This window comes from Tinamus guttatus, unplaced genomic scaffold, assembly GCF_059628265.1.
Source record: "Tinamus guttatus ecotype Peru unplaced genomic scaffold, ASM5962826v1 Tinamus_guttatus_pri_ptg000291l, whole genome shotgun sequence".
Classification (NCBI taxonomy): Eukaryota; Metazoa; Chordata; class Aves; order Tinamiformes; family Tinamidae; genus Tinamus; species Tinamus guttatus.
This window is the reverse complement of record NW_028288825.1, coordinates 2,151,247-2,163,618: the sequence shown is the minus strand read 5'-3', so window position 1 is coordinate 2,163,618 and position 12,372 is coordinate 2,151,247. Positions and strand designations below refer to the sequence as shown.

At 47.1% G+C, this 12,372-nt stretch overlaps 1 protein-coding gene across 1 annotated transcript in view; it reads left to right on the top strand.

Annotated features, from left to right (window-relative positions):
* Positions 1–12,372, top strand: part of CACNA1H (calcium voltage-gated channel subunit alpha1 H) — a 109,011-nt gene that overhangs the window by 84,257 nt on the left and 12,382 nt on the right. The window contains exons 25-28 of the mRNA XM_088527799.1: positions 1,399–1,508; positions 2,567–2,700; positions 3,269–3,339; positions 11,068–11,146. Of these exons, the coding sequence (XP_088383925.1) occupies positions 1,399–1,508; positions 2,567–2,700; positions 3,269–3,339; positions 11,068–11,146 (394 nt within the window). The remainder of the gene's footprint in view (positions 1–1,398; positions 1,509–2,566; positions 2,701–3,268; positions 3,340–11,067; positions 11,147–12,372) is intronic.

The following is a 12,372-nucleotide window of genomic DNA, read 5'->3' as shown; positions in this document are numbered from 1 at the left end:
CAGGCTCAGTGTTTGCTCTGCAAGTATTGCATGATCTGCCAGGTCACCTGCAAAGGCCTCCTGGAAGCCAAGCCAAGGGGCACCCGGCCACAGGGAATGTGTGTGTGCCTGTTGCTCGCAGGCTGTGTATTTTCTGCCCCCATAATTCAGTTCCATAACAGCCTCAGCCTCACGTGTAAATGTTATTTATTCAGATTAGATCTTATTTACACTTGTTTTACGTTCGTGTAAAACACAGCAGTGTAAATATGAATGCAAACCATTGCAAATACTACGAGAGCTTAAGCTCAGACAATGAGCTTGATATGAAATAATAAATTGTGCCACATTCTTTTAAGGTAGCCATTTTATTTTAGGCACTAGGAACAAAAACAGAGAGTTGTGCCTTGAGGAATAACAGCATCTGAAAAAGTTTTAGCTTCAGTTCCTCCAAAAAGTCCATGCATGTTGATCTTGCATATCTGGGGTCAATAAAGCACAGGCATCACACGACTGAAGAGAAGAGTTTTCCTGTGGCCTGAGGTGTCCTCTGTTACCAAAGCAAAAAAAGCCTTTTTAACCTATTCTGTTGTGTTTTATTTCCAATTGTGACTGTTTTGATATTCATTGTTGTCATTTTTTTTTATTTGCAAGAGACCTATCCTGCCTATAACTACATTTGGTTTCCCTCCTTGCTCTCCCCAAGTCCCCACCCCAATCAAAAAAGATGTTTTACTCTGCAACTATCTATTTTAAGGTCCATGTAAGATTCTTTTGCTATTGTTGGCCTCCAATTCCAATGAAATCTGTTATAAACACTCATCATCTTCGAGTATAAACACTGTGGATTCCTGACTTCCGAGAGCAGCTCTATAGAGAGAGTGAATATTGCACCAAATATGGATATTCTTTTCCCAGTGCTGGAGATGTAACATTTTTCAAGAAGGCACGACTTAATCTGTCTCCCACATTATTTATGTTTCTGAGTGTGTTAAGCAAAGCCATTGTCCTAAGGATTGCCATGCTGGAATAAAGCAATGATCCAGCAGGTCTTTTATTCTGCCCAGCCCGAGGCAGTGCAGAAGAAGTAAACTCCATTAGAAGGGGAAGAGGTGGAATCTTCTCTGTGTCCCAGGTCTGAACAACATGTGCACTGAAGCTGGAGGATTGATAGCTCTTGTCATTTTTAGCACAGCTAGTTATTACTGCTTATGGGCTTCTTGTTTGTATCAGTGCCTAATCCTTTATTTGCATTTCTCTGTGTGATTTAATGCGGTGTTTTGTAACTGAACTCTGCGAGCTAATATGACATTGCTTCTTACATCTCCGTGCTTATGCCACCCCGGTGTCTGCCGATGCCTCCACGGTGGGTCTAGGACACAGCAGTTGGGCTGGACTAACTGGTGCCTCTCTTTTCAGTCCCTGGATGAAGCTCTCAAGTACTGCAACTATGTGTTCACCATCGTGTTTGTGTTTGAGGCCGTTCTGAAGCTGGTGGCGTTTGGTTTCCGGAGGTTCTTTAAGGACAGGTGAGAGTGTTTTAAGGAACTTTGTGTTTGGGTTAGAGCTGTACTGACTCAGTTTAGAAGCCAGATGCTGGGCAAATGTAGCATCGCTGCAGCAGTAGTACCACACGCTGTGCGCCAGGAATTGCAAAGGGCTGTCTCTCTGAGGGTGCAAAGTTTATAGTGTAGGAGCTAAAAGTCCCCAGAATTGCTGCTGCTGCTTTGCTGAGGGCATTCAGGGAATGTTACAAAACTGCAGATAAGTTCCTAACCTCATGAACTGCCACTCTGTCAGGTGCAACTTGCTCAGCCTAGAGGTCTAGGCAAGTCTTTGGTAGGCTGCTGTCCTTGTCAACCCCTTAGCAAAGACAGAGGTGGTTGTGGAGCCCCGCTGCCTTCGCATCGCAGCTGCTGGCACCCCCAGATCTCATTCTGCTGCAGTTTCAGCCAGAAGCCGACGTGTGTGAGAGCACATTGTGGTTTGGAGACCTGCTGGAGAGCGGTGCAGTCAGACCCTTTTCCACACAGTCCTGGAAACTTGCTCATTTGCTTCATTTACTGTCACTGGATGACTGGAAACTGCCCTGAACAATGTTGCATATTAGAGAAATTGCTTAGGGAAGGTGCTCAGTTTATTCACACTTTATTGGCTTTCCAGTGCTGGTGTGGAAGATTGTCTGGAATATTTAGACTATAAATCAGTAAAGACACTCAAACAGAGAGACTTGAGATACAGGATGTGACATGGGAGCAGGTGCTCCCTCTAGCCCAATATTCTGTGTCTGAGAGTGGCTCTAAGTGGGTGCCAGGAGATGACAGGGACAGGGAAGCAGAATAAAATGCCACCCTACAGCAGTGAGTGACTCGGGACTCTTCGTGCCAGCTGCAATGAGTCTCTTTTGTGCCACCGAGAATGGGATCATTGGCCCAGATATGAGAGAGGAGAAGGTTGGAATTTGCCTGTGATTAACAGACAATTCTCCATCTCTGGGCATCTTTCTAGGCTGACTATGGTGATGGGTGACATGGGTGACAGGATGACATGGGTGATTTTCCTTTATTGTCCTTTCTTTGTCTGTTAGGTGGAATCAGCTGGATTTGGCCATCGTTCTTTTATCGATCGTGGGCATCACGCTGGAGGAGATCGAGATGAACGCTGCCCTGCCCATCAATCCCACAATAATCCGCATCATGCGGGTGCTGAGGATAGCCAGAGGTAAGGCTCTCTCCGGAGGTCTTCAGCCACCCCTCCGGACACTCCAGGGAACAGTTTGGCCATTTGTTCTCCCAGTGCTGCTGTTTCGGTTAGTTTTGAGAACAGTTACGAGATGAGGCTGCAGAATGTTGATGCAGATACAAACTAGGTGGGATTCCAGCAGCATTTCGAGAGGGGTCTGAGCTTGGTCTCCAGTTCCAACCCGGGATTCCAGACCTTTTTTACTGGTACCAAACAAGAGGAGGAACCAGCAGAGAAGACAGGATCGGAGCTTGTGATGATGCTCTTCCTGAGGAAGCATCTCCCCATCCTGCTCTTGCTAGGGCATACTGGAATTTTTGTGGCTTTTGGTCTGTTTTTCCAAAGTCTTTAATATCAGTTGATGAGAGATCGAGTCAGGATGCTTAGATCTTTCTGGACCTTGCAGGATACCGTGAGTTTGCCATATGTGTGAACCAGTACAAGAGAGATGTGAACCCTCCCTACAGGACCTGAAATTATATTTTCTTTGTAGTTTTGCCCCAGATATAGCCCATCCCCACTGACTAGGTTCTGGTTCTCATTGTAGTGCTGAAACTACTTAAAATGGCCACTGGGATGCGAGCTCTCCTGGACACAGTGGTGCAGGCCCTTCCCCAGGTAAGCCCCCAGACTTGATTTGTGCTCAGTTTGTTCTCCTTGGTGGACTGTGCATTCGGGACTGGGGACAACTCCGTGCCCTTGCGCTCAGTGCACATGGGAAGCCACCTGTCACCGTCACCAGTGCTTTGAGAGAGGAGTTGTGCAGAGCAAATCCTGCCCACACAGGCTGTGTTCGATGGGAGAAACAGAATGATGGAAAAGGAGTTAACGGAGAGCCAAGTGCTGTAGGCAGAGCTCTCCTAACACACAGAATTCACTGGAGAGGTCAGGAAACCACAGGATAGACAGAGAAAGCTGTTGATGAAAGCACTGGAAGCAAACAGCTTCCAGCTCGGTGGTTTTCTTTGTGAGGCAGAAGGAGTTATGTTTATTGACACTTATTGACAGAGGAGTTGCAGACTGTAAAAACCAAATAGGGAAGGCATTTCTGACAGTTAGAACCTTAAAGGGGGGTTTCAAATCCCAATTTTCATGAGCTGCAGGAGGAACAGTGAAGCTGCCAGTCATAGTATCTTCGATAGGATGCTCCAAATGCTCAGTTCCTGGGCCTTTTTTTTATGGATCAATTACTGCATTTGTAAAAAAGAAATAAATGTTTTGCTGACTTGTACTTCTCCCCTCAGAGGATCTAAGGCACATCAGATTAAAGTAGTTTAGTCTTTCTCTAATTTTCTTATATCATATGATATTTAAGCTGTGTTCTGCTAGATGGTGGGTTTGGTGATCCGATTCCTAATCTTTCAGTGCTAGAGTTAGCTCAGGTGCCCACACAGTCCTATTTTGTATCACCAGTATCATGCAACCCGTGCCGGCCAGAACTGGAGATGGGGAAAGGGGCTGTGGATTTGTCTTCTCATTGCCCAGGCCCTTGAAGACTCCTTTACCCCTGCATGAAACAGAGTGCAAACACAACCACTATTAAAAATGGCCTGGGAAATAAAGGGAATTTCTTTTTCTTGGAAAGGCGCATTTATTCTTCATCAGTGCCATAAAGATGTTTCTAATCTAAGACATTTGGCCTTTGCTATTCAGATTTCCTTTTCAGTAAAGCACTTTGGCTGAGACTAAAGCATGGAATTTACCAATCTGACCCCTGTTTTGGCATTTCAAAAAAGCAGTTGATTTGTGTCTATTATTTGTCTTTCGAGAGCATTGTGATTACAGAGAATATTTTCTCTCCTTGTTTTTTCCCTCCCAAACAATAGGGTGGCTGGAGGCCATTTTTTGTTATGTTTCTTTGGGGTTTTTTTGCACTTAACATTCATCCCAAAGCCTTTTTTAAAGGGAGATCCCCAGAGATCACCCAAGCAATCTTGTGTGAATAAAAATGCCATTTTGCCTTCCAATGTAATTCAGAAAACACGGAGGGAGAATTGGGAAGATTTCTCCCACATTAAAGGCTACAGCTTTCATTCCAAAGGCAGGGGAAGAGTTCCTACCCCACTTAATTAAAGAGTCTAAAAGCATAGCTAGAAAGCTTCATTAAATGTGTCTTCTAAGTGACAAGAAAAATGAATTCCATGTTTACCCGTGAAATTTGGGGAGAAAATTTGCTGTCTGAAGTTTGTTGAATGTCCATTTATGGCCTTAGCATAATAAGGTAGTGTCACTGCACTTTTTTTTTTTTCGTTCTTTCTCTTTTGGATGGTTTCTGTCAACTTCCTATTTGTTTTTATTCAGCTGTAGAGATAGCTTCATCTAGAAAACCAACTTTCTCCAGACTTGGGGGGTGTCAGCATGGATGTTCTTGGGGGATGTCAGCATGGGTGTTTGCAGTTGTCATGCTGCAGGCTTAGTCTCCTCTCCTGGAGCTTTGGGCTGATCTTGAGCTCCTGTTTGCAGTGGAGGAAGAACTGCTACCCTGCTGCAGCCTCCTTGTCCCGTGGTTCCCTGTCTGCCAGGGCACAGATATCCTCTCTTCCACCAGATCTCTGGAGAAAAAAAAAAAAAATTTGGAGTAGGAAAATGAGGAAAGAGAGACAGAAAGAATGGGCAGGAACAGATCTCAAGCAGCACCCTCTCTGCATAGAAACTCTGAACCCGCTCAACCTCAGCAAACACCTGGGCAGGCCTGAGTCCTTCATCATGTTGTTGGCCCAGCGCATCAGGGCTTGTGCAGTGGTGGCTCCTTTACCCCTCCTGTGCATCTCGAGCCAGTATCTCCTTTTCAAAGAGGAATTCAGAGCGTTTTCCAGTTTCACAGCAGGGCTGACCAAGAGGCTGAGCTGGGAGGGTGGCTGAAGGCGGCTAGAAAAGCGCTGCCGTCTCCGCTCAGAACCACGGCCTGCCATTTTAGAGGGTGAAAGCAAACTGTGATGGACTCCCAAGTGCTCACATTGGAGACAGGGGTGTAAACATGAACTAGACCCACTGCTTTAAACCGAGCAGCTAAAACCAGCCGGCGAGCTGGGCCAGCATGACCAAAACTTCATCCCTCGGACAGTGCCAGGCCTGGTTCGGGCAGTTCTGTGCTGCAGCTCAAACCCTCAGACCTCCCCTCTGCTCTCAGGCTGGCTCCTGGCATAGCACAGCCCACAGAGCTGGGGACTGAACTCCTGCGTGTCTTTTGAAAGCCACCCAGTCTTGTTTTATGCATGGAAAGTCTTAGGAAATAAGTTCTTCCGGTAGATGTTTACTTTTTTTAGGAGAGGAAAGAAAAAGTGTTGTTTTCAGTCTGCATTAGGCAAGTTCATCTTCCTATTCAGAAGAAAGAAAATCTGCAATCAACACTAAGCTGCCAGTGCTGTTCCTGATGGCCAGCTATCCTGAAATTCAGTCCAGTTGCCTTTTGGGCTCTGCAGGGCCAGCGATAGCTGATTGTGGAACTTCCCTATCAAATCCTATCAGCAGCAATAGTGACAGCCACCAAGAGACAAAAGGTTACTGGTTTTCCATAGTTTTCCATGGTCTTTTCTCATGCAATGGTTTCACTTGAGAAAAAGACCTTTTTTTTAAGTCTAGGGAGAATGATACAGTTACAGAAATATAAGATACAACTGAACAGCTAACGGGTCCCATTTTGCAAGGTGGGGTGTTTTTTCTTCTTCTCTTTCCTGATGCTCTTTCTTATGCCACCCCAAGTATATCACAATGACTCCTGATCTGCACCACTCTGACTAAGGATGAAATCCAGCCCCATCTATCTAGAAGATCCGAGTTCTTCTTCTTCTTTTTTTTCACTCGATCTGTAGAAGGCACTTCAGTTAAATGCAGGATTGTACACTATACCTCCTCCATGTCTTCAAAGCTTGGAACTCCCCCCAGATAAAGTCTGTGCCAAGAAAAACGTGAAGAACTCCTCGTTCCATCAGTCCTTTGAAGGACAAAGTCTGCAGTTTGCTCCTGTCCACGGTTTAACTCTTCTTGGTGCTGCAGTCCCTGTGCTCATCTCAGTTTCAGCTCCTGAGGGTGTTTTTGGCATTGCCTAGCAGCAATTATGGGACATAAGGAATCACCTGCATCTGCCAGATGCTGCAAACTCACAGTGATTGTAAAGCACAGACAGCAAGAACAGAAATGTCACCAGCAAGTCCTGCAGTTGAGACTGGTTCTGGAAAATCGGTAGCAGGGTACCATGCCATGCTACATACCTGAATACCTTGCAGAGGTGCCTGAAATGGGTCAGTAGAACAGCAGAAATCCTTGGGCAAACCAAGCAGCCCTGTGCGGGCTCTTCACACTGGTCCCTGCGGGCCTGAGCAGATACACGAAACGGGGAGCTCCTTCAGTTCTGCTTAGGGCCTTGTGGTTGCACAAATAAGATGCTTTTACCCTCCAAGGTTGTCAGTCTGGCCCTTTCCACCAGTCCTGGAGTCCACACAGATGGCATCTATTTTCCAAGCTGACAAATGTGTCCATTTTCTCCTGGGTCTTGTGCATAAATTAGCCTGTATTTTCCTGCTTCCAGGCTTATTGCTTTGGCTGGAGAGTGCTGGAAGGAGGACAAGGAGGACTCATGTCCTTGGAAAGGGTTGGCAGAGGCTTAGTTTTATGAGAAATTGCTCTTGACAAGCATCCCAGGGAGCCGTGCACATTGCTTGCAAGTGAGACGCTGAGGTGTGGGCCAGCGATGCAGAAATGACTGATATCAGAGCAGCCTGATGCACGAGAGGAGCCATCATCATCTTCACGCCAACCGCAGCGGGGTGAGGAGGACGGAGAGGTGTCCTCCATCAGCACCTCGCCCGGAGCAGGGAGAAGCCGAGGCCAGGAGGCTGCAGAGGGATTCGGGTGGGATCGCCAGCGATGCAGCCTGGACGTGAGGGTCGTATCCTGCTCAGGGTGGTGGTCACTCGCACCTCGGCATCCCAAGAGGCTTCCCGCAACGGGTGACATCCCCCGTACCTGTGCAAGGCACAGGTGAGGAGCAGTCACAGCTGAGCTGTCGGGCTAACACAACCCAGTGTAGTTGCTCTGCATCCTGGTGCCTGGGATCCGGGCTTTTTCCTTAGTGACATGGATCAGAGGTCCCGCTGTGGTGGCTGGACGTGCAGTGGGGCTGAGCTGCCACAGGTTCACTTAAGGGAAGCAGTAAAGCTCAACATGGGGCTAGTGGCAGCTCTGGCTGCACTGGCCCGAGGAGAGGCAGCTTTCCCAGGCCACGCAGGGACAGGGGAGGAAGATTTTGTCACGTGTGTGAAGAGGTGTCCTGCCTTAGTTACAGGGGATGGCCAGAAAGACCTGTGATCTACTCAGAGTGCCATGGGGAGGCATCACCCCAGGCCTCCTGCTCCTCTGGGTGGAGTGAAGGACTCAGCTTCTCCCGCTGGGCACATGGACACCTTGGCCAGCAGTGAGTTAGAGCCAAGGTGCAAGAGCGTGAACGTGCAGGAACCACAAACACTCATCAGCAGCTCCATGTTCTCCTGTGGCTGCTCTGAGGTCCCTTAGGGCAACAAGAACAGCTCCAAGATGTTCTTTGCCTCCGCTTCACTCCCTACAGGCTCCAGCCGTGCCTGGATCATGGAGCCACAGCAAATGATGGATGGCCCAAATGATGGGTGCTGGAGAGTGGGGGGTTTCAGCTTTCTGTGCCCAGGCAGAGGCACCCAGGCCAAGCCAGGGGAGTTGGATGGATAAACAGAGCATGGGCCGAGCTGTTCAGCGCTGCTAGAGCGGAACCACCTCTGCAGAGCCTGCAGAGCTGCCCAAATGCCATTGCTGGGCAGAGCTGGGTCTCTGCTCCCTGATGGAAAGTCCAGCAGAGGCGTCCTGGCCTTTGGCTGCGGGGGAGATGTGCCTGGGTGTCTCCTTCCCCGTCCTGTTCTCATAGCAACATGATTCATGCACAATCTTATCCTCGTCTGGTCTCAGTAGATCTCGAAGTGCTTCAGAGACATTAATTACCTCCCTGCAAGGGTATTATAGCCGGGTACGTTGAGTTACAGGACAGGAATGACTCAGTCAAGGTCGCAGACGCGTGCACAGCTCCGCAGCCCCTGGCTGACCTCGCTGCCGGCTCCCCAGCCCAACTCCGCTCCCAGCCGTGCTCCCTGCTCCGAGCTCCAGCCCCGGGGAGGACCACGGATGGAGAACCACCTCAATGAGCCCTGGACGGGCACAGGCAACATATTCAGTCACTCACCCCAACTCGTGTGGACGTTACATCCGCAGGGGTAGCCAGGGCACTCTCCTGCCGGAACGTTGGATTTCTCCATGCAGGGTGGGATGGAGACTGACCATAAAGGTGGTGCTACCACCATGAACATGTGCAGCAACCATGAAGGAGACCTTGAAGAACTAGTTACAAAATACGATTCGCTAATGCCGAGAGTCAACAGTCCTAAATATACAATTGTATTACAAGTGCATGCTAAGTACCAGGCAAATGGCCTATCAAGAAATGCCAGATCAATTCAAAACTCTTGAGCACCAGTACCTCCGTGTGTAAGGCTGTTATTCTTTGTATACTGAGAGCTAGATAATAGTTTTCACTGGTAACTTGATAATAACAATAAGCTTGATTTTATGGTAAATTCTTTGGAATTTCATGAATGCAAGAAGTCTGCAGGTTAAATTATTAGGTATTAAAATAGCAGTAGAATATTCAGTTTATAGGCTTCTTTGAAAAAAAAAAATCCAAAACCTCCTTTTGCAGAGCTGCAACCCCAGAGTTTAATTTACATTCAACTTAGAAAACTTGTTTATCACTTTTATTTTCCTTCACTTTAATAATTTGGTCATTTGCCTTCCTGGCAGGATGTGTGTGCACTTGTGTGCCTGTGCCTATTTTCCAATGTTTTTCTTTTCTTTTTTTTTTTTTTTTTTGATTTGCAATCATTTTGCAGACTGCTTTCTAATGTCTTACAAACCCTCAGTGACCCAGCAGCCGTAGGTTAGGAAACACTGTTCCAGAAGATAGTGTATGTAATGAAATAATGCAGAGCGGCCATCCACATCTCTCTATTATCTCCATTATTCCCCAGAGTTTGGTGATAAAGTTAGTGGATTGGCAAAACTCTACATGTAGCAGCAGCAGTTTGGGCCTTGTAGCAATCAGAGTCACCACTGGATGATTTGATTATACCCATTTCTTTAATACAAAAAAAAACCCTATTGCATAAGTGGCAGCTATGTTAAAAATGAATTTTGTCATAGCAGGTATCATACTGATCACCTTTCCAACAAAATTAAGCAGCGTGGTCAAAATATTCTGCAAGGGGGGGGAGGCTTAGTGGGCTGTGCTGCCTCTGATGAGAAAGCTCCCTCAAACTGGAGCCTTTCACTACAAAATACCCCTTGAACCTCCTAGCTTGGATACCTACATCCTAATAAAACCTAACTTATTTTTATGTAGAGATAAAGTAATGCCTGTGGCACTGTGTCAGCTTGGTCCGTTCAGCTCTGTTACAGAGCTATAGACCCAAGGCATTAAAAGCAATGGGGCAGGAAAATGTGACTAGAATTGCAGGTCAGATCCACGTGGCTATCCATGTGGAATTCTGCCCTTAATGCTCTCTGAATCTCAAGCAGCTTCTGCTCTGCAAGGTGTTTTAAAGGCTTAGACCCCATGGAGCGACCGACTCTGGTGAGGGTAACACTAATGTCATTGTTATTAATAAGCTTTGTGTTCTTCAAGGCATTGAAGACTTTGCATGCCTTAATATCCCGGTAGTTCTTGCAGAGAAACAGCTGTAAACATCTGTGCCAAAACAAGAAGATCTTTATCCCTCACCCCTTGCCGGGGCGCTTGCTCCTTTCCTGAACACCGTCCAGGCCAGCAAGAGCTTTGAAAACCCACCAGGTTCTCCTGGTAGTTTGAGCTATGTCTTGTCCATGTCGTGGTCTTGATACACTCGGTCTCCAGGCTCCACCTCTGCAACCTGCAAGCAGAAGAGGAAGGCCTTAAAGCTCAAAGCAGAGCAGCAGGTCACTTAGACTACGGTGGCACTCGAGCACCGTGCTGAGGGCCACCGAGGCTGCAGCTGCTGCTTGGCCAAGCTACAGCTGAAGGCAGCATCCCTGTAAGTGCAAGGGGATGGGGACGTGCCCTGCACGGGGGCAGCTTTGCCCCTAGGAACGGCTGGTCCTTCACCTCTTGGGGGAGGATCTCTCGGGGTCCGTTGAAAAGGAGTCACGAAACAGAACCAGAGTGTTGGAAACCAGGGGAGAAAACGATTGACCTAAGGCCACCCGTCCTCTCTTATTTGTATTTAAAATGTGATGGAGCAATTTCATTTGTGACCTCAACTTGCCTGACCCTTGTTCTGCTTTCTTCTTGTGTAGGTAGGGAACCTTGGCCTTCTTTTTATGCTCCTGTTTTTTATCTATGCTGCCCTGGGAGTGGAATTGTTTGGCAAGCTAGGTGAGTAATGTGCCTGACATGATTTATTTCATCCGGTTGATATTTATTTGGTATCTAAGCTGTTTCCTTTTTTTTCCCCTCTCATTCTTGGGCCTTCCTTAGCTTCACAGCTTGCACTCTAAAGATTAAAGCTTTCTCTTGATCTCAAGGTCACAGATGACACGTGAGGATGTAATACAGAACCTGTCCAATGTGCACACACACACGTTTATAGATTTGTCCAACACTACCCTTGGCTGTAGAGAAACTATTTACTGTTTAAATATAATTGTCCAGCATGGGTATGTTCACAAAGATGGAAGTTTGCTACTTAAGACAGCACATGGGTCTCTAAAGCTGGATGGTAATCAGATCTGTGTTGGCGAGATGCCACCATAAACATGTCCTCCTGGGAGCTTCCACCACACTCCATTAGTTTTCTGCGCTTGGCTGACATTGCTCTTCCCACTGCCTAAGTCTTGTCGGTCTGTTGTTCTTCTCAGTATCACCTTCCCCTTTCTGCATAAATCAGGAAGCCTCCACTGGCTTCCCAATTGTCCAAAGAATCTTTTATGTCTCCTGCTCGATGATACTGCAGAGCTGGTCATGAACGTAGCCACTTTTCAGAAGAAAATCAGGTGGAGTCAAAGAGGAGAGACTCTAGCTCTATATTGCCCAGTCTCCCCTGTTGCAGCCCTCTCAATGCTCACATCCCAATTAGGGCTCAAGAGCATCAGAAGGGCCTCTCCTCCACGGTGATTTTATTGCTGTCATTAATCCCCTTTATGAGTCCAGCCCTCTGCTCATACTACAAATGCCTGAAAGCAAAATACTCCTTCCAACCCGAGAAAAATTACTTTTTCAGTCTCCACAAATTCTGGGAAAAAAAATGATTCTGCATCCGCTCCAAATGAAATCCTGTATATTTTTTATATTGCATATATAAATATATAGCTGTGTATTTGTTCATCCACTGAGATGAAGAACGTCCTGCTCACAGAGGCACCTTCTGCTGCTCTGAATCATTTTTGTGTTTCCATATGCACCCCTTGCTAATGCGAGCGACAGAGTAAGAGCAGGAGACCAGGAGAGCCTGATCTAATGGGGGTGAGCACCCAAGCCTGGGCAGCCAGCACTGCCCTGCCCGTCCCTATTTGATGAGCAAATATTTTCTGTTCTTCCAAATCACTGCTGGTCTAGGTCAGCCATAAGAAGTGCTAACACTCACTGCCCGCAGGGCTGGTCAT